The following is a 27,845-nucleotide window of genomic DNA, read 5'->3' as shown; positions in this document are numbered from 1 at the left end:
GTTGAACTCTGCTGTAACAAATACCAGTATATATTTATATACAAAATTTAAATTGTATACATATTACAAGACAAAACTAGGACAAGTGTTGGCTTGTCAGACTCCTGCATAATGCATACTGACATATATCTATATACAAAAAAGTAACTGCAGGAGGTAGATAAGCCTTGTTATATTATCATCCATTTACGACACTTATGGTGTAATGCTGATATGTAGGAAGACTCTTTTAGGTTATCAATCAATATAATTGTATTGAGAACTGTTTGCAATTAATTCTTTCTTTGGCTTTTGAATCAGAAAGTGTTTGGCTAATACTGATCCAAGGTTATTAGTGTTGCTGGTTTCCTTGCTTTGAAAAGTATTTTCAGGCAAAAATGCAGCAGACTTTAAGAAATTTTAAACATCTTTTGGGTTTTTTGAATGAAGTCATTACTGAGAAGGCATTATTAAAGTATTCATTGCCTCTATAATGAATCCAGTATATCTTAATATTACTTTAGAGGCTCATTTTTGCAACCAAACAATTTTCTTAATGTTAACAACACCTATTTACCCATAATATATTATAACAGTTACAACAAGGCTATATGTAGCTCTTGTAAAAAGTGACATGAGTTTACTACTTTGCAAAGAAATTTGTATGGAAAGACCAAAGTAAATTATTTTCAACAAGAATACAAAAAATTCTGTCCTTAGAAACCACTTACAGTTTTTCATTATTACAGAAAAGGTTCCAGTCATGTCTTCAATTTTTCTCACTTTTTGCTGTGTTGTTATAAATTAAACCTTTATTTTATCTGCATTTACAACCATGTCATTCTCTATACACCTTATCTGAAGCCTATTTAATGTCATCTGAAGATTAGTTTCTAATTGCAACTGTATTCATCTGAGAAAGTAGCATCATCAGATAATGTTTCCAGTCTGTTGGGAAGATTGTTAATTAAAATAAACAACATTAATGTGGTCTGAGTAAATATCCTTGTGGTACACCACAGTTTATGCTTCATTTGTCAGATTCATGTCCATTTAAAAGTCACTTTCTGAAACATGTCATTTGAGTGTGAAGCTATTACCACTTACTATCTGTCACTGCACTGTTACATTTATCATATCGTTCTTAAATTAAGTGGCATACTCTTCAGAGATGCTGCCAAGATTTTATCAAAAGAGAGGATCTCCACCCTTGTCGCCAAAATAATGTGGAAAATAGGCACAAAAATGGATGAGGAAATGGCCATAATTCAATTTTTATGACACACTTGAATATCAGTCTCTCTTTTATCTGCTTGGTTTTGGTTCTATTGAAATACAAATGCTCAAGAGATGCACACACCCATTGTATAAACAATAATCTGAGAACCCACTTTTTAGTCTGCTGTCTGAGGGGGTATATGCAAAGCCAGCAATACCGTATTTACCATATATGTTGGGACACCACCATAAATTAATTTTAAAAGTAATTTTTTTGTGCACCGTATATTCTGGGACACAGTTTTTTTCGAGTCATTAAGTTGTGGGACACCTTTTAAATCATTCGAAAATTACATATCAGAAAATGCACTCCAACTGAAATTTTATTTTTAAAAATATAATACTGTGTACTTGAGATAAAACTCTTTAATCCACTGCAACAGCATTTCATCAACACAACCCTTGTCCTGCACACATATGATCCATTCTTTTGGTACATGAATCATTTTTTTTAGTGAAAAATTGTTAGAGGCAACAAATCACCTGGAGTGGAAACTGCAAGTACTAAAGTCAGATTTTGTCAAATCTGCACCAATCGTGCTAATTCTCACACTTTTGACCCCCATCATATCATCAGTCCATCCAGGAATGAGATCAAAGTACACTAGAATTTCATCCATGTTAATGATCATATTGTCTGCGAAATCATCTGCTTCTCTTCTGGCTTTCATGAATTCATCATATGAATTTATTTTCTCCAAATATTCTGAGTGACGCTGGGTCATCGATGTCCATGCACAAAGCACTACTTATTTGCAAAATTTCCGTGAGTACCAGTGAAAAGGAACCAAAGTTAGCTTCCATATCTCTGCCATCTTTGTATATTCCAAAATTATTTTTTTTAAAAATAGCACACTTAAAAGAATCCATAGTCAGCTTGCTTTACAACAAAATAATCTTTGTATTGATATCCTTTTAAAAAAAAAAGAGCTTCAGAGTGTCCAAAGTCAGTTTCCATGGTCGGCTTGCTTTGTAATAAAAAATAACCTTTGTCTTTGATGTCCTGTTAGTATGTTCAAAGAAGGAGTTTACTGCTCGCTGCTAGTTGTGTTTATTCACCACCTGGGCTTCTGTGTGCTTGGAATCTGTAGTTATCATTAATACAAAGAAGCATTGCTGTCTGTGGGTAAATAGTAATGATAATTTTGTAACCTGTGCTGGTGAAAAGAGTGTCACTTGCACTTAAGTGCATGTGTTTTCAAATAATGATTTTTATATGCGAGATACTGTCATACAGTAGACCTGGATATAATTCAATCTTGGTTATTTTGTACCAACACTGTGTCAAATGTGAATGGCAGTTGTCTTCAATATATCAGTTGATTATTTCCCTCTCATTTGCAAAATCATCTGCTTCTCTTCTGGCCTTCATGAATTCATCACATGATTTTATTTTCTCCAAATATTCTTAGCGATGCTGGGTCATCGATGTCCGTGCACAAAGCACTATATTGTGTCACTTTCAAATTTGTTCCATTGCTTCAACTTATTTTCAAAATTCCCATAAATAACAGTGAAACGGAACCAAAGTTTGCTCTCATATCTCGGCCGTCTTTGTATATTAAAAGAATCCATAGTCAGCTTCTAATGTCAACTTGCTTTGCAATAAAAAAAGCTTTGTATTGATATCCTTTACAAAAAAAAAACCAATGTAACCAAAGTCGGCTTCTGCGGTTGGCTTGCTTTGTAATAAAAATAACCTCTGTCTTTGATGTCCTGTCAGTAGGTTCAAAGAAGGAGTTTACTGCTCGCTGCCAGTTGTGTTTATTCACTACCTGGGCTTCTGTGTGCAATGAATACAAAGGAGCATTGTATCTGTGGGTAAATAATAATGATACTTTTGTAACCCGTGCTGGCGAAAAGTGAATGTGTTTTCAAATAATGATTTTATTTGTGAGATACTGTTTCACAGTAGACCTGGATATAATTCAATCTTGATTATTTTGGACCAAACACTGTGTCATGCATGAATGACAGGTTTCTTAAGTATATGTGTTGATTATTTCCCTCTTGTTTATGATTTTGTTGGATCCAGTTTTCAGTTGGGTAAGATATTCAAACCTTTGAGCACAACCACACACAATTTGTTTCTCAATGTTCAAGTCAATGAACAACATGGCATGTTATCGGACATAAGCGATACACAGTACAGTATGGAAGCCTATGCAACATTAACAGATTTTGTGGATATATTTTATTCTTTAATGCTCATGTTGAGAAAAAGGAATAAATGATAACAATACAAAGTTAGTTACCTTCTTTTTATTATCAAATAAGCATTTTATTTATCTTTTTTATTGCAAAGTGCAGTGGGGGAGTAGCACAAATGCAATACAAATTTATTTCGTTTCTTAAGTCTTGGAACATATGACCTAGGTGAAAAAAAAGTTGCACCATAACTTCTGGGACAGGAAAAAAATTATTTTATCGTGTCCCAATATATACAATAAACACAGTATCTAATTTTGCAGCACAAGATCCCTCAGCGTTGAATTGTTTGAGAGAAAAGATAGAAATTTAAAATCTAATTTTAAATTGTCTTTATTTTGAATAGGCCTGGTATTCCTTATTCCTAAATTTAATTTTTGAAATACTGCTGAACTGACATTCCATCTGTTTTTGTCCATCCTGCATGTACATCATTTTCAGGTTAAAAATCACTCAGTTGAACTTCCAGTAACACTTTCCAAGATCAAATAATCTGATATACTTCAAAACTTTCAAATTCTTTGTCATCATGGCTATTATCAGTCAGTTTTTTCTTAGTGAAATAATCATCTGAAGATGAACAGTGTCTAAAGTCAGCATTTGGATTCTTCTAAGTAACTCATATTTTAAACAAGCATTTGTAAAACTTCCTTGATGAATGAAAGGTTAAAACCATGACAGAATGCTTGTTCCTGGCCCATCTGTACCAATCAAATTTAGTTTGACAACCATTCATGTCAAGCTTTAGTACACAGATGTGTAAACAGTTGTCTACCTGAAAAATGAGACCCCTATCAGCAGTGTAACTTATGTTGCAACATGCACATGGAGGGTTAATAACTACATAAAAATTGTACACTGTGCAGAGTTCATTTTTATAAACACGACTTTGAACTAATTTGCAGGGGTTCTTAGGCATCACTGCTTTCAAATGTGTGAACTGGTACAAAGTTTGCACCATCTGCGCACTCATGATCCCTGGCAGCATTTCTGAACTCTTTATGTAACAAAACTAGTATTTACCAAACGATTGTTTTAATAACAGGCATGGAGGAGTGAGATGATTATAAATAATATTAATTCTTGGCTGTTAAAGGTCTTGCTTTCACAGCTACCCCCCCCCAACAATATCTCCAACTCAGTAAGTAGTCTGGTTATTCCACTACATTACCAAGACTAGATTAAAAATTCACTACACTATCCAGACTAGATTAAAAATTCACTACACTACCTTGACTAGATTAAAAATTCACTACACCACCCAGACTAGATTAAAAGTTCACTACACTACCCAGACTAGATTAAAATCCACTACACTAACCAGACTAGATTAAAAATTCACTACACTACCCAGACTAGATTAAAATCAACTATACTACCCAGATTAGATCAAAAATGCACTACACTACCCAGACTAGATTAAAATTTCACTCTGCAACCCAGACTAGATTAAAAATTCACTACACTACCCAGATTAGATTAAAATCCACTACACTACCCAGACTAGATTAAAATCCACTACACTACCTTGACTAGATTAAAATCCACTACACTACCCACACTAGATTAAAACCCATTATAATACCCAGACTAGATTAAAACCCATTACAATACCCAGACTAGATTAAAAATTCGCTACACTACCCAAATTAGATTAAAATCCACTACAATACCCAGACTAGATTAAAACCCACTACACTACCCAGACCAGATTAGATTAAAATCCACTACACTACCCAGACTAGATTAAAATCCACTACACTACCTTGACTAGATTAAAATCCACTACACTACCCAGACTAGATTAAAACCCATTACAATACCCAGACTAGGTTAAAACCCATTACAATACCCAGACTAGATTAAAAATTCACTACACTACCTAGACTAGATTAAAATCCACTACACTACCCAGACTAGATTAAAAATTCACTACACTACCCAGACTAGATTAAAATCAACTATACTACCCAGATTAGATCAAAAATGCACTACACTACCCAGATTAGATTAAAATTTCACTCTACAACCCAGACTAGATTAAAAATTCACTACACTACTCAGACTAGATTCAAATCCACTACAATACACAGACTAGATTAAAACCCACTACACTACCTTGACTAGATTAAAATCCACTACACTACCCAGACTAGATTAAAACCCATTACAATACCCAGACTAGATTAAAACCCATTACAATACCCAGACTAGATTAAAAATTCGCTACACTACCCAGACTAGATTAAAATCCACTACACTACCCAGACTAGATTAAAACCCATTACAATACCCAGACTAGATTAAAACCCATTACAATACCCAGACTAGATTAAAAATTCACTACACTACCTAGACTAGATTAAAATCCACTACACTACCCAGACTAGATTAAAAATTCACTACACTACCCAGACTAGATTAAAATCAACTATACTACCCAGATTAGATCAAAAATGCACTACACTACTCAGACTAGATTAAAACCCACTATACTACCCAGACTTGATTAAAAATTCACTACACTACCCAGATTAGATTAAAATCCACTACACTACTCAGACTAGATTAAAATCCACTACACTACCTTGACTAGATTAAAATCCACTACACTACCCACACTAGATTAAAACCCATTATAATACCCAGACTAGATTAAAACCCATTACAATACCCAGACTAGATTAAAAATTTGCTACACTACCCAGATTAGATTAAAATCCACTACAATACCCAGACTAGATTAAAACCCACTACACTACCCAGACTAGATTAAAAATTCACTACACTACCCAGATTAGATTAAAATCCACTACACTACCCAGACTAGATTAAAATCCACTATACTACCCAGACTAGATTAAAATCCACTACACTACCTTGACTAGATTAAAATCCACTACACTACCCAGACTAGATTAAAACCCATTACAATACCCAGACTAGATTAAAACCCATTACAATACCCAGACTAGATTAAAAATTCGCTACACTACCCAGACTAGATTAAAATCCACTATACTACCCAGACTAGATTAAAACCCATTACAATACCCAGACTAGATTAAAACCCATTACAATACCCAGACTAAATTAAAACCCATTACAATACCCAGACTAGATTAAAAATTCGCTACACTACCCAGATTAGATTAAAATCCACTACAATACCCAGACTAGATTAAAACCCATTCCAATACCCAGACTAGATTAAAAATTCACTACACTACCCAGATTAGATTAAAATCCACTACACTACCCAGACTAAATTAAAATCCACTACACTACCTTGACTAGATTAAAATCCACTACACTACCCAGACTAGATTAAAACCCATTACAATACCCAGACTAGATTAAAACCCATTCCAATACCCAGACTAGATTAAAAATTCACTACACTACCTAGACTAGATTAAAATCCACTACACTACCCAGACTAGATTAAAAACACTGGACAACAAATTTTTACAAAAGTCATGTTACTGAAATAAAATTAGTCAATTCTTATCAATTTTTATGTGCTGAACACGAATATGACAGTCAAATTGCAAAATTGGCTCTAGTTTTTTTGTAATCTGCAAGAAATTAATGTTTACATAACGAAATGCATTCCAATAGTAAAAGGTCAACTGTAATAGCCTACCTATAAAAAATCAAGTCATTGACTACATCTTAGATTTCTTCGCCTGTCTCTTGTACAGCTGTTCGGGAGCATCTCTGAGGAGTGTCCAGCAGTAGTCAGCCAGCATTGTAGTGGACCATTTTCCCTGGTATCTTTGTTCCATTGTTGCGATATCTTGATGAAAACGTTCGCCGTGTTCATCACTAACAATACCACAGTTGCTAGGAAAGAAATCCAAATGGGAATGAAGGAAGTGAATCTTTAGAGACATATTGCAGCCAAGTTTCTTATACTTCATCAACATGTCTTCTACTAGTTCCTTATAGTTTTCTGCCCTAACATTTCCGAGGAAGTTTGTAGAAACTAGGCGAAAAGCATTCCATGCTTGTTTCGCGTCACCTTCCAGCAAGTTGTTGAACTGGTCATCTTTGAAAAGCTCTCGAATCTGAGGACCCACAAAAACTCCCTCTTTAATCTTTGCTTCGCTGAGTCGAGGGAATTTTTCATGCAGGTATCGGAATGCTGGCAAAGTCCGGTCAATGGCTTTCACGAAGTTCTTCATCAAACCTAGTTTGATGTGAAGGGGTGGTAGCAAGATTTTCTGAGCCTCAACCAGAGCTGGGTGTTGGATATTCTTCTCTCCAATGGCTACATTCTGCCTGTGAGTCCATTCCTTCCTCATGTAGTGCATTTCCCTTGCTCGGCTATCCCACTCGCATAAGAAACACATGTATTTTGTATATCCTTGCTGCAGTCCCATTAAAAGGGCAACTACCTTCAAATCACCACAGAGGTGCCAGCTGTACTTGTTATACTCAATGGAATTCAGTAGCTGCCTTAAGTTATCGTATGTCTCTTTCATGTGGACAGCATACGCTACTGGAATAGATGGAAGAATGTTTCCATTGTGCAAAAGCACAGCCTTGAGACTCAGTTTCGAAGAGTCCACAAATAGTCTCCATTCTTGTGGGTCATGAGTGATTTTTAAAGCATTCATGAGGCCCTCAATATCGGAACAGAATATCAGATTACTTTCCTTTCTGAAGAAAGGCTCCAATTGCTGGTGGCGCTTTCGATATGCAGTAATTGTGACATCTTCTTCTAGAAGATTCCATTGTTGGAGTCTTGATCCTAGCAATTCTGCCTTGTTCTTTGATAAGTCCAAATCACGAATCAGGTCATTTAGTTCTTCCTGTGTTATTCTGTGTGGGGTTGATGATGCACCACAGTGAAAATCTGGATCACTGCATGCTGATGGACCAGGAGAAGAACAGGTCGACTCACCTTTGTCTTCGTCAGATGAATCAAGAGAATATTCTGCTGGAGGTTCTGGAATAGGAAGTCCCTCATCATGTGGAACTGGTCTCAATGCAGACGGAATGTTTGGGTAGACTATTCTCGACTTCTTTCGCTTCGTTATTCCGCCGGAAAGAGGAGGAACCAAGCAGAAGTAACAGTCATTTAGGTGGTTGCTTGGCTCTCTCCACACCATTGGGACTGCAAACGGCATTGATGACCTTTTGCAATTCAACCACTGTGAAAACTGTGTTGTACATGTAGCACAGCATATATGCGGAGCCCAAGGCTTGTCTTGGTCACCAACCTTGCATCCGAAGTAAAGATGATATGCCTTCTTCACTTGAGAATTGATACTTTTCTTCTGGTTGGCAAATGTCACTTCCCCACAAATATAGCAAAAATTGTCCGCGGTATTAACACACTTTCGAGGCATTACTGTTCTTTATTGTACGTAAATGGATAAAATAATAAGTTTTATGTAACAGTAGCTTGAACTGTCTCGCACAACGTCTAAAATATTTTAAATGCTGAACCTATCTGATTGGGCTTTATATAGTACACTGCTTACGTCAGCTTCAGCAGCCGCCTGGCATTAGTATAATAGGCCTACACATGTATAGTACACTGCTGACGTCAACTTACTTCAGCAGCCGCATGGCATTAGTATTGCATTGCATCAGAAAATGATGCAATCAACTGTGGATGATGTGAGCATGATGGTATTATGCAATGTTACATCATTATTCCGGATGTTGCTGCAGTCCTACTGGAGAAATTTACACAGTGAAACATAGAAAATGAGGTATATGAATATCTTCAAAACGAGAGCCAATACAAATTTTTCAAGGTTATATTCGTGTTCGGCACACCAAAATACTACAGATTAGGGCCTTTTCAAGTCAGTAATGATTTCACTGTTGACCAGTGAAATTCACTACACTACCCAGACTAGATTAAAATCAACTATACTACCCAGATTAGATTAAAAATGCACTACAATACCCAGACTAGATTAAAATCCACTATACTACCCAGACTAGATTAAAATTCCACTACACTACCCAGATTAGATTAAAATCCACTACAATACCCAGACTAGAATAAAACCCACTACACTACCTAGACTAGATTAAAAATTCACTACACAACCCAGACTAGATTAAAATGTCACTACCCAGACCAGATTAAAATTCCACTACACTACCCAGACTAGATTAAAAATCCACTACAATACAGTGAATAGATTAAAAATTCACTATACTACCCAGACTAGATTAAAATCCACTACACTACCCAGACTAGATTAAAAATCCACTACACTACAGTGAATAGATTAAAATTTCACTACACTACCCAGATTAGATTAAAATTTACTTTCAAGTTATTGTTGCTGTGTCCCGTCTTTATTTCTAAATTTCTGTATGGATTGTGACCAAATATTCTGTTGCACAGATGATCTTGTTTCTGAATTGATTTATATGAGTAAATGCTGTTTATAAGTTTTAACTCTATACATGTGCATAGTCCCTTGCTCTCACACATACACACTAGACTAACCATATGTACAGATTTTCTCATTAGATCAATTTTTATGTAGATATGTGTACAAATAATCCAAAAGTTTGGGGGGGGGGTTTGCATGATAATGACATATTGTTAACTTCTGACTTGTTTAGAATTTCTGCTTAATTATTTTTTTTTACAAATTTTACATTTGAAAATAGACAAGTCGAGGGATGGACTATTGAAAAATATTGTCAACTATGATATTTATCAAAGTCTTTTGTGCTTTTATTGAACTGAGCTTGTCTTTTATTTCACACAAATATTTTCTAAAATCCTATTGAATCCTGTCCTGAGAAAATGTTCATTTATTTAGACTAACATATGTTTCCTAACTATCTGAATACCTTCAATCAATTCATGCAAAATATTGTGTTAATTTATAACAGTGCCTCACTACCTGGTAGTTGCCAAGGGTTGCAAATGACACTTCCCACAGTAACAACAACAACAACATGATAGCTGGCAACTTGCCAGCCAAATTGTGCTTTAAACCTGGTATAAGGACACTGGCAGGTTAAATGGAGGCTTTCTAGTGAAGATTGCACATGCTGCTAAAACAAGCTTAGAGTACTCACAGTACATGGCACTGGCAGAAATTCAAAACAAATTGTGCTTCAAGTATGGATCAGATAATTCATTCCCAACCCATACTAAAGCACAGTATGCATAACATTTTCAAATCATGCATGGTTTCTTACAACTACTGTCTGACCTTCCAAAACATCTGCATGATCTCTGGAACTTTCTTCTGACTCTTCTCCATCATCTGTTGCACACAAAACAAACTGGATACAAATCTTCACAAAGACCCACCACATCAACAAAATGGATACAAATCTTCACAAAGACCCACCATACTGAGGAACTGGATACAAATCTTCACAAAGACCCACCATATTGAGGAACTGGATACAAATCTTCACAAAGACACATCATACTGAGGAACTGGATACAAATCTTCACAAAGACACACCATACTGAGGAACTGGATACAAATCTTCACAAAGACACACCATACTGAGGAACTGGATACAAATCTTCACAAAGACACACCATACTGAGGAACTTGTCATGTTAGCTTGGCATAGATAAACAATTTATTGTACAACATCCATCAAAATCAAAGGTAATGAAAAATTATCAAGTATCTGTCATTTGCCAGTGTGAAGAATTTGGAGATGCCAACAAGCATACATTCTTATGGAGTTTATTGTAGTCTCCACTTACCTTCAATGCGCTTCCCAAATTTCCTCTTGCATCAAAAGCCTGAAAGAAAGAAAACCAAAAATACAGATATATCTTAATGACAAACTTATAGGATCATAAATTTTCATATTATGAAGGCAATTAGGAGGGTGAAATAAAAACTTTTGGTTTTTTTTACAGTGTTTCAGACCTAAGGTTATAGATAAAATGTGGGGAAAAAAGCAATTCAACAGCTTATAATGCAATGGGTAAGCATGGATCCCATTTTCCATACAAAAAAATGGCCCCCCAAAACAGGTATCTGTTTGTTGAACATGAATAAACTGGTAGATGATACCTTGATATATAACTTGTTTTACAGTCAAAAACAGCAGTAGTGCCCAAACTTGAATCAACATAACGAAATTCACAACTTTTAAACAAATCATATTTTTTTAAAATCCCAGTACACTGTAAATAACAATAAACAACAAAATTTTGATCAATTAAAATGTAGCAATGCCTACTGGTGGCAACATTTTAAGAAATGATACCAGTTAAATAAGTTTTGTCAAGTGAAATTTGTCTTTTACTTCTATCTTATAAGTTGTTTTCAACATAATAATCATATGTGATACTCTCTTGCAATCAAGCATGGAAAGGGTCAGTCAGCTTCCACAGCTATGTATGCAAGCATTCTGGGGAGAAATTAATTTGACCGAAAAATGTGTTGGCCAACCATCCCTGGTTCTCAATGCTGACCCTAGCAATTTTCACCCAATGGAATAAAAATAAAAAACCCATCCCATTAAATATCTAACAGAAAATAAAAATGACCCGCCCTAAGTGCCAACTGTTGTTTTATCTCCAACTTGTGGAAGTGTTTTGTTACATTGTTACAATCCAAAAAAAGTTTACCTGTTTTATATTATCATGTTTATTATGTTTTCAGTAGCAAATCAAGTAAAGGGGGTAGAATAAAAACAATACCTATAAGTTCTATCTGCATAAGAGCTAGTGGTCAGTCACGAGTCAACTAATTTCAGTTGAACAAAAACAGTGATATAAATATTATTATGCAAATAACATAATTAAAGTATGTAACATTAATCATTGGTTTACCCTACTCAATTGCAAATGTGATCAAGGACTGCAATAAAACAAAAGTGAAAGGTATATTCAGTGCATTTAAAGTCCATAGTTCATTAAGCACAACATCATGAATGACATTTGCATATGCAGCACAGTGAATTTTGACCTGTTTCGAAATGTAGCCAAAATTACCAAATTTGTTTTGCAAACAAATGATTTCATTTGTATCAATATACATAGCAACACCACTCAATCTATACATGTGAAAAAGAGTTGTCTCTGTACATTTAATATGTCACGCTAGTCCTGGACCAGTCACAGCCTTCTTAGGGCTGCTCCTTCAGACAGAAACGCTCTTCAGAGTCCTTATTTCCTCAGTGTCTTGCATCCACTACCAGGCTGTGCCAGCGAACAAGATATTGGATACAGAAACTCAAGAAGGTCAACTACGCATGCCAATCAAAAGCAAAATGAAACATTGTATGCAAAGACTTGGCTCGCAGAATTGCCACAATCTCATGAGCTGAAATTTTCATGACACAAATCTGGTTTTGTGAGACTTAAGATTATACTGAGCATATCACCCAATTAAGCCAAGATGTTATGATTTGTTGGTGTGTGTTGTGTTTCCATTGTCAAGCCACACAAGTTTTTTTTCCCCCATGCATTTCAAGTAGTGCCAGAAAAAACAGACCTGGTCCCAGTTTCACTAAAGCTCAAACATTTTTTCATCAAATTGAGATTTTTGAATATCTTTGTTATTGCATGGTTAGTAAACATTTTTTTTTATCCAAAGGACATTCAGCACACATTATGAATTGAAATAGTCATTAAATCTTGAATTTTCCTCAAAGGAGTCTTGTGTAGTTTCTAATCTAATTAGGATGATGTCCTCCACTCTTTTCAAGATGTGTTAAATTTTAAAAGTAAAATGTGCTTTTGCATCCTTTATCTCTATTAACAAAATTGCTGAGATTGTCTGAAGTATGATAAGATAATGTAAAATCTGAATTTAAGGAGTTTTCATGAAACTGGGTGCAGGCCTTGCATCACTACATATTTATTGTGAGTGAGTGAGAGAGAGAGAGAGAGAGAGTAAATGACCACTTTCTGATTGCATGCAAATGGTAACATGGTCTTGGCTGTGGTGCCTGGGTGTATCATTAGTACCTTGGAATCATCCAATCTGAACTGGAGATAGTGTGGGTCCCTCAAAATTGTATATAACTCACTCACCCTGCATGACATTGATTGGGCTTAAAAAAAGAAAATGTTTTGTAAGATAGCAGCTTCAGTGAGGTTCTTGCCAGGGGCTCAAACTTGTTAAGCCATGTGAGAACCCATGAAAGGTTCCACTTGGGAAAAGTGGTTCATTCAGATCCAAATTGGCCAACAAGTCTTACAGATTCCTGTTATAGCAAATATCTCTTCTCCCATGATGTCTGAATGTGTTAGAAATCATGGAGTGGTAGCCCTTGATAGAGACAGAAGCTAAAATCTTCTTGAAGAGCCAGAGAAGAAAGTTAGAAAGTTGAGAAATCAATGGCCAGCAAGGGTATGATATTGTTGCCCTTGCACATCAGTCCCTGAAAATATGCAATTTTCTTTCATACACCTTAAAAGTAGGAGACTTTCTGCCTCATGGGATCTTATCCACAGCTGGAGGGACATATTCCTTAGCACAAGGCTCTCCTGACAAGAGTCATGTGTGCAGGTGAAGCCCATCCAGACTGAGATGAAAATCTGAGACTGGGGTTGCTTGAGCAAGTTTGGCATAACTGGTGTTTTCCTGGGGCAAAGAGGGTATGGCACCTTATTTTCTGGATTACTCTCGACATCAGAACAGTTTGAGGTGAGGCATAGCTCCGAAACTGCTCAAGCTGTCTGCTAGGCCTCTGGATGCAGGCCAAGATAGATGAAGCTGGAAACTTTGTGGTTGCACTGTATCATAATGAGATCTTTCATTAGATGCCCTCAAAGTGTTTAAATCCATATAACAATCAACAGAAGGGATCAGTTGGTATGAAATGCCTGGCACTTACTTGAAAATGAATTGGTTACGACTCTGAGCCTGCCAGGAATGTCTGATTGCCAACACAGAAATGCAAGGTTAGTATTATACCCCAAGTACTTGGATGTACAGGCAAAGAGGATATGATCAGACATGCAGGGGGGCTTATCCCCACTGGGATGCCCAAAAGTGGGAGAATAATCTCTCAACCCCAAGTCTGCATTGGAGAGATGCGATATACAGAGGGATAAAAACTTCCCTAAAGCCATCAACTGTCATCTCCTCTATAAGTCTATTCATCTGCGACTTGAACAGCACCTGTGGTGAGTGTAGTATGGATGCCACCAATGCAGACTATCTTCCACTGCAAACTGACTGAACACTATGGCTCTAAGAATCATGAAGGGAAGGGTCATCATGGCATCTCTCACTATACTATGATAGCTGTATGAGGGTGGAGACTTAAATTACGTCCATCTCTCTCTTTGCACTTCAAACATTTCTGCAACACCATGGTCCAAGTTCCCTCTTATCACGTCTAGGTAACACTGCATGGTGATATTGACAAGAACTTGGAACAGGTGAAGCATGTCTCAACAATGCCTTTGGTGACCTTAAAATTCTTGTATTTATGACAATTGGTAATATTAGTACAAATAAAACATTAAAATAATGCAAACATAATTAACTGAAAAGTTAATTATATTGATAACTGCACTCATTAAAACAAATATTTCTTTAAAGGGATTTATCGTTTATTGTTCAAAAAGAATATCCAGGAATTTAAGATAAGAGTACGTCTTTTTTTCTATCACCAAGTGGTGACACCATCTCTGATATTTTTTAATGTTACAATTTTTTAAGTAGCTGCTGTGGCATCAATACTGGATATAAGATCAATATTTTCATTTAGGACAAAATTAGAAGAGTTTTGGTGAAAATCCAATGCCACTATGACCTTTAAGGAGAATTAGTGACAAGATTTTCGATATATTCTTTATGAAATCCATACTGGATGTCTGCAGGCACCATTTTCATTTAGAACAAATGAAGTTTTGACGTGAATATACTATCTTGATCAGAGGATCGGAGTAGCAGTAACAAGATTTGGTGGCCATATTGGAAGTCAGATTGACATCATTTTCATTCAGGACCAACTAGACACTACAAGATCTTCTGGTGAAAACTCAATGATGATATGACTTTCCATTTAGGAGGAGTGGCAATTACAAGATTTTCAAAACAACTGCCATGGTGGCTATACTGGATGTTAGATGGCACCTTTTTCATTTTGGAGTGACTAGATATCATAAGAAGTCTTCTGATGAAAACACAATTTTGATATGACTATCGGAGTAACAGATTTGCTGGGCTAAAAGACAATACTTTTATACCAGAAAATCTTAACTTCGTCTCATACTCAGAATCGATTTATATATAGATTATGTTATCTGAATCGCTTTATCGTATTTTCATATGGAAAATAATTCTCCAAAGGTACAAAAAAATAATGTGGAAAAAATATTTCATTTTTGGGAATAGATCATGTATGAAAAAAAAATAGGATCCCAAATTACATGACTGTTAGGATTAAAAATTAACATAGATCAGATGTAATTGCACTAAAGCAGCATGCACCAGTAATGTACATTGTTTGTAATATATGTTTAAATTTGATTACATATACAGTGTGACCCCGCTATAGTGCGCGCTCCGTTATAATGCGAATTCGGATATAATGCGGGCATGGCGTGGCTCCCGAAATTTCATATACATGTATTTTTCTTGTGCACAAAAAAAAAATCTTAAGTATTACGAGAAAAAAAAAGTAAAACGTTGCTTATCATTTTGGGGAAGAGATCACGTATTAATAATAAAAGACGATCGTGGCTTGACTCCTGAAATTTTATATATATTTTTGTCGTACACGAAAAAGTATTTTTCTCATACACGAAAAAGTATTTTTTTTTCTTCTTAAAAGTAAAAAGAAGAAAAGAACACATAAAAAGTTTATTCTGGGATTGCGTAGGTCTTCGCTAATGTCGCAAACTTGGATTGTTTTTCCTTATTGGCTGCAAAACATACCATGTGGCTTTTTTATTTGTTGGCGACATTGTTGGCTGTTTAAACTTTTATATACAACCATTGGTTTGGAGTGCAGAAATTCAGATGCCCCATGAAAGGAAGCTGCAAACTGGCTATAAAATGCACTGAAATTTATCTATTGTTACATAAACAAATTCTTTGTCCATACTGACAAACCATCTAAACAGTGCATTGTGATATCATAATCGCTTATCCTGAACTCTAGCGTGAGTTCTGTATGTTGTGAAATATCCGATGTTTTGTTGTTGACATTTCTGGTAACGGAGATCAACCGGGCGAGGCATTGTCTCGTAATCTATCTTTCATCGGATTTTTGGCCAATCGCTAGTAATTAATATATTTACAAAGACTGACATTTGTATGTGGATGGTAAGTAAAATTCCTCTTCCTTTTGCTCAGAATTAAGTTCTTCAGAATGCTCACGTTTTCAGTAACAATCTCTATTGCCTGTTGACCCTTTGTTAATTTTCAGATGCATGCGTGGAAGGCAGCATGACGCTGCAACCACAAATGGAGAAAAAAAAATACATCTTACTTATTGGTTTATTCAGTAGGCATGGAGGGACAGTGACTAGAATAGTCTAAACGACGGCAAATTCCTTTTTTAAAATGTACCCAGATAAAATAGATTGCTGAAATTTCAAAGGAAATGGATTAACTTTGAAGCACCGACTATTATGAAATGTGCTCAGCAAATGAAAAAAATACCAGTCTCAATCATGCAATACAATTATTTGATGTTACCGCCACAATAAGAAATGGGCATTCGTTTGGTTCTCCAAAGCTGTCCTTTAGCGGCGACTTCAATAGCGCATGCACCCTTCATTAAAGAAAGCCGACTACAATCTTTCAATAACAGCAAAGAACTTTTCTTCAAAGGAAGTCAGTACTAAATTTAAATAAAAGTGACGTAATCTGATGGATTTTTGCATTTTCCAACGTGACTGGAACACGTTAACTGTGCTGTGAAAGTTTCCTTTTTGTAGGAGAAAGTGTATGCTTACGAACACTACCAACGGCGGCTTAAAACGCAAACTAACTTTTACCGACTCGGAACGTACTTTAAAGTAAATGTGTTTCATCATTCATTACGTGATTGTGCTGTGTTTTTTCCACTGAATTCAGACCAATATGACCTGTTACAAAATTAATGAATATTTTAAAGCTGAGTGTGCTTATTTTCAATGGAATCACTTGTGTTGTGTATTCAATGTATATGATGAGGTTCGCAGGTGAGTACACAGTGTTGATAATCTATTCATGCTATACATTAGACATTTATATATAAACAGGATTCACATATATGTACCAATTCATGGTTCTCTACATAAAGTAAACTATTATGTCTTCTGTTTTCACTACAGGTGTATTACTCATTTAATATGCATCAATTCAAGATGGCAACTGTGCCGACGAAGCATGTATTTTACTGCCCGCATTTATTACCCACCCCCACCCCCAATTTTCTTTGGTGCTTTGGGGGGGGGGCATTTTCTTCAGCTAACTGACTTGGTTGCATATAACACGGTTCGGTTCATAACACGGTCGGATTCTATGGCTCCCAACTACCATGTTATAGCGGGGTCACACTGTATGTGTGTTAGAATTTACAAGTTAGAAGATGAATAACCATGACAAGGACATATTCCCTCACATTTTTCTCCTTGCGGGTAATGATCAAATAAAATGTATGCCCCATTGAGACAGACAGACAGAGATGTCTTCAAGAGTGTAAATCTGTATTGTTCACTTACCTGATGACTGATCTTACTCATGTACAAGTGCAGTACCATATTCCATTATCAATTAATACCACTAGGTCAACAATTCCTTCTAGTTTTTGTTGCCACTTTCATTATTAAAAGAATCACATGGTTTTGTAGTTTATTTACATGCTAATTAAATATGCTATGAATGTATTCAGTCATTCCAAGCTAACACCTGTTTGAGGTCAAGATTTGGCAGACCAGATCAGATTAGCGAGGCTACCAAAAGGAAATGACGCTACCCATGGCTATTATGAATACCGTACCATATAATCAAAGGAAATGCCAGGTGGTTACTAGTGGAAATTTCTCAGCCAGTGGCATGTCTGAACTTGCCGACTGAACCGACTGCAATTTAAAGTACATCTAGCATGAGCAAAGATCAAAAACAATTGCTGCCTAAGTACAGGAAGAGTACACGCACTTTAAACAAAATATTTGTTGGGAATGGAGAGATTGTTATGCTTGCAAAGAAAATTAGACAGAATGCAAAACAGTCATTCCTGGGATTCAATCTAATGGCAACTATATGGATATAACTATTGTGAATATTTAAACCCTGAAGGAGTATGGTATGTATTTTCATACTGTACATTTACATTTACTGTTTCATTTATTAATGTTTTCTCTTTTTGACAAAAGCTTCAGCAACATGGGGGCAATAGGGTAAAAAAATTTTTTTTTTTTTACAAAAACACGAAGAGGTGAAGTCTCTCTCTCTCTCTCATATACCAGACCATATTTTATTTTGATCACAAGGTGCAAGAATAAAAATTTGATGGAATACAAAAGGCATCCTTCTCTCTGTATCTCTCATCCCCCACCCCCACAAAAACAACAGAAAAAGCATTTTAGTACTAATGATGCGATTTTCTTATTGCTGGTAATATGAAATAACATACAATGGTACTTTTAATATTTATGAAACTGGAAGTTATTATAATTTAATTCCACACAGCATAGCAAGTTTTATCCTATTGTTGTTGTAGGGTTTAACGCCACTTTTCAGTACAAGATAGGCCATACATGGCGGCCAGTATTAATGGTGGAGGAAGAACCCGGAAAAACCCCGGAAAGAACCACCGACCCACGAGAAACTACTGGCAAGCTTTCTCACATAACCACATCAGCCGAATCCGAGACTCGAACCGACGCAGACAGAGGTGAGATGGCAGTGATCCGTAACAGTGAGCACTTTAGACCACTCGGGGGCCCAGTTTTATCCTATCTGTAACTCAATAGACTTTTGGGCCAGCATCATTATATGTAGCTACAAGTACATAATACATTTAAAATGCTTCATCTGAAACAAATTAGGTACTTTAAACTAGATTTAATTATCCTGACTGGAAAGGTTACTGAGTTACAGATATGATAAAATTTGTGATGCTGTGTTGAACGAAGTGAAAAACAAATTATGAGGTATCAACTTATATATAGATGAAGGATGGAAAATTTGCCAAATCTGCTGATTTGACTTATATTCTGCAATGACATATAGGCCGGCAAATATGGTAGTAGCAATAAGATTTTTAAGAGAGCCACTGTAGCAACCATATTGGATGTCCGATCAGTTTTTGTTTAATACCATTTAAAGAAGTCTTCCAATGAAAACCCAGCTGAAATGACTTTCCGTACAGGAAGAACTAATCTGTCAATGTTTAGTAGATTTTTGTACAGATTTAACATCTACTGAATACAATGTTTAGGTAAAACAGTGTCTCTCACCTTGATTAAGTTGATTAAAATGTGGAGAATTCTGACAGCTGAATTCCACTGCAAAAGTCTGTCCACACCCACCTGCAAAACAAATTTTGATACTTAGTTAATCAAAGAATTTGCAACAGGGTTTGTAGTGACATTACATTTAAAAATCTGAGGTTTTTTAAAATTCTTTCAAGGTTTTACATTTTTTTTTAAAGTTCAAGACACTAAACAGTTACAATATAGTCTCCATGGTGAGCATAACATTTATTAAAGATCAAATGAAATATCAAATGAATGATAGATAAAAAGTCTTTAATTTGCATTATTCACACTTTCTTGATCGTAAAGCTAGCCTAACGAAAAACTGCAAAAAATCACTTTTTGGTCGTATAGTGGTAGAAGCTTTCATCGATTTTGTCTTCAAATTTTGAGTTAATTTTTTTAAAATTTATTTCGGTTTCCTTCAGTAATTTTTTAGTTTTTTTTTTATTACAGTTTCTAAGGTCAAAACGAAATTTTAGTTTATAAATTTTTTTTTTGAAGTTCAGCTTCTAACCCTGTTGCATTTTATCTCCTTCAGCATAAGAAGCACATGATTACATGTCACAGGCAGAATACACTCCCTTTTCATCCATGGCTGCCTGTGATAACATTTCCTAATTTCTATAATATAAGTGACCTCCTATCAATCAATTCAAGGACTTTTCTAATGGACTTAAAGCCTATCAATGCTAAGCAAAACTGAACCACTGACATGTTTTTAGCCATTACAAAAACTTCATTGTTCAGGCCTTTACCTCTCTAGAATCACTCTGTTTGGTTGGTTGTATAGACTTGATACTTTCCAATAACTCACTGAACATCACCCGGTAATACACAGGAAAGGATGCTCTAAAGAAAAAAGAAAAAAAAAAAGAAAGCACTGGTATGTCAGGCTGACTAGTGAACAAAAATCTATCTCACCACTTATATTTTTGTCATATTAACTATAGCTCTCATATCAAGTTACTATTGTGCTTCTTCCATTCACTAAATAGTTTACAATGTCAACCATTAATTTTAATACTGAATTACATAAATTGTACACTTCCAATCCTTTTCAAACTTTAAAATGATGAATAAGATCTGAGGTTAGTTTACAGGATATCAGTATGTCCTATAACATGCCATAACAAAATGCTTCAAATGAAGAAAGGGCCCACGTACATGCAATGAACTGTTTACACCAACAGTTTAACTTTAAAACTCAATACATGAATTTTACAATTCCAATACTTCTGAAACCTTCAAATAATAAAGAATATTTACATCGAGTTACATGATATTAGTTCTATCCTTTAACTTGCAGGAAACTGCCTTATGTGGAGAAAGGTATAAATGCCTTATGTGGAGAAAGGTATAAATGCCTTATGTGGAGAAAGGTATAAATGCCCTATGTGGAGAAAGGTACTGTATCTTACCAAAGATGGGCCTTGAAGTTCTCAAGCTCTTTAACTTTTGATCAATTTTAACCTAAACTTAAATGTCAGTTACAAGGAAACTACACAGACAATACCTTTAGAATGTTCAAACACATGTGCTTATTCAAATGACATTAATTTTATCTTAAAACGGGCTGCATAAGCCCTCTACACTTTCAGTTTTAGTCCTGCTAAATCTTGCAAGATTTTACAAATACACATTATTCTTGTTGGAGTATTGCAATATCAATTGGGAATATCCTGTATACAAAAGTCCCTGGTTTGCAGACTCTTACATTTTAGCTGGTACATACCAATATACTCAGTTATGAGACCGGTCTAAGTGCAAATTGCACAGAGCCAGATCTGTTGTTCCACAATGCACTGTCAGATCTGGGTCTCTCTTTCTTTGGAGTAACCAGTATAACAAAAACATCGACCCTGATCTACCAGCATATAAAGTCAGTACCGATGGTAAATTTATTAATATGCCTCTGACAGCAATGCTTTTTATTGCAAAATATTTTATGTTGGGTATTTAAATCTTTGGTTTGTAACAACTGCACAATCTGTGAAAACAAATACAGCAAATTCATGTAATTATTGATTGTTACCTATTGTGACATGCTAGTTATTGGGATATACAACATCTAACTCATACCAAATTGTTGCCATCAAAATGTAAAAACAGATGTGGAATAACTTTCTATCAGAATTTCAACACAATACATCAAGCTCCTAACATAAGACTACTTGTAAGGTAGAGTACTTAAGTCACTTCCTTTTCACATTCGTGTTTTTGGATTTTATCTCATATACATGTGGAGGATGTTTACAGCAACTAGAGCTTCTACAAAACCTCTAGAAACTTGTAACATTAAATAAGTACCTGTAATGAATTTGCTTTATTAATTTAAACTTTTAATTAGCATACTGGTTATGTCCTTCTCAAACAAGACATTAACCATATTTCATATCTTCATTATAATAATCTAAAATCAGAAAACATATCCACCTTTAGACTGTTGAAATCGAGCAGCCTTAATACCTAATGATCAAAAACAGTACCTCTTGCATTATATTTCCATCTCTGATAATAACTCAAGCCAAACAGTTACCAAACTTTGGTAAATTTCTTTATTGATAATGGGTTTTTAAAAATCCTCCCTCCCCTTCATTTCACATTTTAACAAATACAGAAGGCATGCCCCCATGGCTTATCTTTTGGCAAATACTATGATGACAGCAAGCGTTGCAGTCTGTTACATGTTGAAACCAAACTAAAACAGCAAATATTATGTTGGTCTTGTTAGTGAGATATCTGTATGTCCAACTACACTTTGATCTGAGACAGCTGTATGTCAAAGTATGTGTTGAAACCATACTATAACAGCGGGTATTATGTCGGTCTTGTCAGTGAGACATCTGTATGTCCAACTACACATTGATATGAGACAGCTGTATGTCAAAGTACATGAAGAAACCATACTATAACAGCGGGTATTATGTCAGTCTTGTCAATGCAGGTATTATGTAAGTTTTGTCATTGAGACAGCTGTATGTCAAAGTATGTGTTGAAACCATACTATAACAGCGGGTATTATGTCAGTCTTGTCACTGAAACATCTGTTTATCAAAGTATGTGTTAAAACCATACTATAACAGTGGGTATTATGTCGGTCTTGCCAATGCAGGTATTATGTAAGCTTTGTCACTGAGATATCTGTATGCCCATCTATCCTAGCTACATGCCTGAATGATGAAAATTGTTGCTTATCAAAATAAACTTCATCCGTCTATTTAATCTGACTACTATATGTTATTTATATTTTGCAGCAACTTCATTTTATTAATATACATTTTTGGACTCATCCATGACACAAGAATTTGTTACTTATCAGCAATGGACTACATGTGTGGTGATTTTAAAAAAAAAATCTTTGAATAATATAGTTCAAGATTCCTCTGACCAATCCCACCCTGAAATGTTACATTGGGGTGGAAGAATTGAGCACATCCCCTTATAGTAAACATGGAATTTGCTGAAACCATTTAGATGTTCAGTTTAAACAGGCTAGAACAATGTGACCATGTATCAAACCCTATCTGCCTGATATCAATAAAATAAATATTTATCTTCTCATTTATAACAATTACAACATACTTCATCTGTTTAATAAACCAACAAAAGCCATGTTTAGTTTACAAACAAACACCATAGTGTACCAATCATGTGATAAAATTTCTCAATGCCTACATCTTTTTAGTGTCAGTAGTCAAAGGATCTATGAATGAAAAGGCCAATTGTGTCAGTAGTCAAAGGATATATGAATGAAAAGGCCAATTGTGTCAGTAGTCAAAGGATCTATGAATGAAAAGGCCAATTGTGTCAGTAGTCAAAGGATCTATGAATGAAAAGGCCAATTGTGATCAAAAACTGATGCTGCAAGATGCAATCGTCTAAGCAAACCTGCATGTCAAGATTAAATCTGTTTAAAAAATACTCAGTAAATGGCTCATTAAAGTTATAAATTATGTTTCAGTGGTTATGTTTGAGAAGATAAATATTCTACTTATTACGTTTAGGCAAGTAGGATCCAATACAGCATTGTTTAATCTTATAAGCCCCTGTGTAAACTGACTAACCTATGCTGGTACCATTTTTTCCAGCAAACTCCATGCTAATGATAGTCAATGCACTATGACCAACCACTCCAACATTAACCATTGTATATATATCTAACATGGGGTGGGAAAGGTTAGAAGAAAATCCATAAATCACTTTATTAGTGATGGGTGCCTTAGATAGGGTCCAACTCACTAAAATTAGCTCCTTAGGGTCTTTAATAAAAGTGACTTTTTTAAGAAACCAAAGATCTTGACTCCTCTACATGATATTTGAAATCAAACATAAGGATACATGGGCCATGACTGTCCAAAACAGACAAAACCCATAACATAACTAGGTCTAGATACATGGGCCATGACTGTTCAAAACAGACAAAATCCATAACATATCTAGGTCCAGCGATCAATATTCACATCAAATTCTATCAGAATATGCTGAATGGTTCTTTAACTATACTGATCACAAAACAATATCCCATGTAAACATGAAGTTGATTGGTAAGGCCCACAACTCTGTCCAAAATGGTGTAGACAAGGCAAATTTATAAAATACATCTGCGGTAGATCTAGGAGATTTTTGTTGTTGTTGTTGTAGGGTTTAACGCCATTTTTCTGCACACGATAGGCTATATATGGCGGCCAGTATTAATGGTGAAGGAAGAACCCGGGAAAACCCCGGAAAGAACCACCGACCCACAAGAAGCTACTGGCAAGCTTTCTCACATACCCACATTGGCTGAATCCAAGACTCGAACCCACGCAGACAGAGGTGAGATGGCAGTGATCTGTAACGGAAAGTGCTTTAGACCACTCTGCCACTTGGGGCCCCGATCTAGGAGATAATGTACAAATCAAACTATACAAGAATATGTATAATGGTTCATAAATAATGTTAGTTCAAGGATTTGTTGAAAAGGAGATTAAAAATTGATGGAATGAGGACAAAATTGGACCTGAAGAAAAAAAAGCCCTGAAAAGGTACATCCCAGTTTCATAGGCACTTTACCTACCAAACGGCACCCACTTCTGCGGCAGAGTTTTGTTGTTATAAAAGGTGTGAATGGACAGATCAACTGACATCCAGACTGAACTAGTCATTAGTAATAGCTATTTCACTGAAGGTAGCCCCCTAATATAGCATTTAATTTGATGGTAGAGACTCCTTGCAAAGGTACACAAAAATATAGGTGATTTATGGTTTGTCGAGTGCAACTGAAACAACATAGACCCTGATCTTTTATTGCATAATGTGCTGACACAAAAGAGTCTATCTTGTTTGTTCAACTGATTACTCCCAACATACTGCATGGACCCAGATCTCCTAATGCATTATGCAATGGCAAATCCTGGTCTTTGCAGTTTGTATTTGGTCTTGATCTATAAGCGAGTACATATGGTATCTTCAGTATTTGCTGCTATTTCTCAAATTACTGGATATACTCACTTATAAGTCAGATCAAACAACAAAGATCCTGATTTGCCATAGCATAATGTGTCTGTGGATCAGGGTCTATATTGTTTATTCTTCTGATTACTCTTAACACAGACCCAACTGTGTTGGCACATTACATGACAGTAGATCTGGGTCTGTGCAGTTTGCAGTTGGACTTGTCTTATAAGCGAGTATATACAATACATTCAGAATAGCATTAACACATCTATTAAATAGGCCAGATCAACATCTCTATATATGAACATCATTTTATATCCCAATCCTCTATTAAATAGGCCAGATCAACATCTCTGTATGTGAACATCATTTTATATCCCAATCCTCTATTAAACTTGTAGGTCATTTTATGGACTATAATAATCAAAATTTAGAAAGATTATTGTATAGAGAATGAGCAAAACATTTTTGGACATGTCAAGATCACATTATAATTTCTATTCAGAATTGTAATAAATGTAATTATTGTGGCTATGTTTAAAAGTTTTTTATAATCTGAAATCCAAGCATCAACTTAAACAATAGGAAAAATCTACCCTTAATCTTTTTGTTACCCTTTATGCTTCCAATCATTCAACGCTAAATAATGCCCCAAACATGTCTGGACTCTTTGATTGCCAAAACAATCACTATTCACTGCCTTTTTTCACCATAAGAAACATCATTATAAAAAGAAAATTCTTCCATTATGGGTTCATTCCACCTATGATGTAGTTATTTTCCACAAGTCATTATAATCTTGAATCCATAACATTTACAGCCCAAAATTCAAGAGTCTATGTCAAAAGGTCCAATCTCCATAATCCACCTGTCTTTCTGTAATGCAAGGCGTGACCACAAACAATGCTGACATTATAATGAGAGTAGAATATATATTTTCAAATACAAATCTGTCCAAGAGTTCATGTAACAGTCAAAGTACAGATATTTTGAATTCATGTACTATTGTGAGTAATCAATTTTCAAGGTTTTGACAAAAAGTTCACTAGTGCTAAAATTGTGAGAAATGGTTCTCTAGATTCCATAAAAGGATCACTGTTTTTTTGTTATCTAAATTCAATGTTCATGACCATTGTGAAATCCAAGAAAACTGGAAAATAATGAATTTACAGCATGAAACTTGCCAAAAAAGGCAGTGCAAAAGATCAGTTATAGAAACTTACTTTGTCATAGTTGGATAGGTGGTTGAACCAGCATTTTTGTCTTTGTCTGCCTCTAACAGCTCAGGGATGCCTTTAGTAGCAATAGTTTCCATGGCAACCAGGGGGTTCTCTGAGTAGACTATATATGTTCTTCAAAATACAATAGTTGAAACAAATTCAGTGAACCTGCAAAATGTGTGTAGTTTTATGCACATTACAAATATGAATGAAATTATTAAGGCATCAAATGTGCACGTTAGTCACTTGACATTAAACAACACAGCTACATATAGGTGAAATAAAAAGATAATATTTTCAATCAGCCAAATAAAAAGTTTATAGCTAACAGATCCATGCTCATATAGTACATTTATATCCTGCAGTACATTTTGTTTTTAACAAGAAAGCATGACATTATGCAATTTTATCCTATTTTAGCATGCCTTTTTCTTCTATGGGTACCAGTTGAAGATAAAAGAGCTATATCAAATGTGGATTTCAACTGCCTTTTTAGACTGACCCAGATACCACTTATTATGAACTGTGACAATGTTGTATCTGGTAACTTGCTGTCATGCAGTATGTGGCAGTAGCCAAAAGCAATCTTCCCATAACCCAGTAACAACATCACTGCAGAGTGTGCTTATAACATGTGATATTGTGAGCATGCATACTAACTTTATTATGTTTTTGTCTGCTATTGTTGTTGTTGTTGTTCTAGGGTTTAACGCCATTTTTCAGCACAAGATAGGCTATACATGGCGGCCAGTATAACTGGTGGAGGAAGAACACTGGAAAACCCAGGGAAGAACCACCAACCCACGAGAAGCTACTGGCAGGCTTTCCCATGTAACCATGCTAGTCTTCTATTGTTGAAAACATCATTTTGTGTGTGTGTGAATATGTGCATGTTGTGTGAAACAGAATTTTTCTCTCTATTTTGCATTTTCTATCTCTTCCTTTCTCTCTCTGAAACAAAGAGAACCAAATTAAATGCAGATTATGACACATTAATGTCTGTAGCATATTTAAGACTTACATGTTTTTCAAGATAGCAAACATAATTCTCTCTCTCTCTTGTAAGCTTAATAGAGTTAACAACACTAAACACTCGTCAAGTATGTTAACAGTCATGTAGGCACTTTTAGGGACCGACCATCTCATTTTTGGAAGGGGGAGATTTTAGGATTTTTATAAAAAATAATTTGTGGCTCTTAAACACTTTGAAATAATAATCCGTGCTCTGAGTTAGAATAGAAGAAAACTAATTATGTCCATTATATTAATTGTAAAATGTAAATTATCTTTGAGGTAAAAGAATAAAAAAATCTGGACTTAAAAAA

At 35.3% G+C, this 27,845-nt stretch overlaps 1 protein-coding gene across 1 annotated transcript in view; it reads right to left on the bottom strand.

Annotated features, from left to right (window-relative positions):
* The window catches only part of LOC149787586 (Fanconi anemia group D2 protein-like), a 172,877-nt gene that overhangs the window by 25,647 nt on the left and 119,385 nt on the right, over window positions 1–27,845 (bottom strand). The window contains exons 37-40 of the mRNA XM_089973764.1: window positions 26,524–26,652; window positions 20,620–20,713; window positions 19,844–19,915; window positions 11,183–11,221 (exon numbers count right to left, since the gene is read on the bottom strand). Coding sequence (XP_089829890.1) covers window positions 11,183–11,221; window positions 19,844–19,915; window positions 20,620–20,713; window positions 26,524–26,652 — 334 coding nt within the window. The remainder of the gene's footprint in view (window positions 1–11,182; window positions 11,222–19,843; window positions 19,916–20,619; window positions 20,714–26,523; window positions 26,653–27,845) is intronic.

This window comes from Sinohyriopsis cumingii, chromosome 11 (genome assembly GCF_028554795.1).
Source record: "Sinohyriopsis cumingii isolate HCF-2022 chromosome 11, ASM2855479v2, whole genome shotgun sequence".
Lineage (NCBI taxonomy): Eukaryota > Metazoa > Mollusca > Bivalvia > Unionida > Unionidae > Sinohyriopsis > Sinohyriopsis cumingii.
This window is presented reverse-complemented; position numbering and strand designations above follow the sequence as displayed.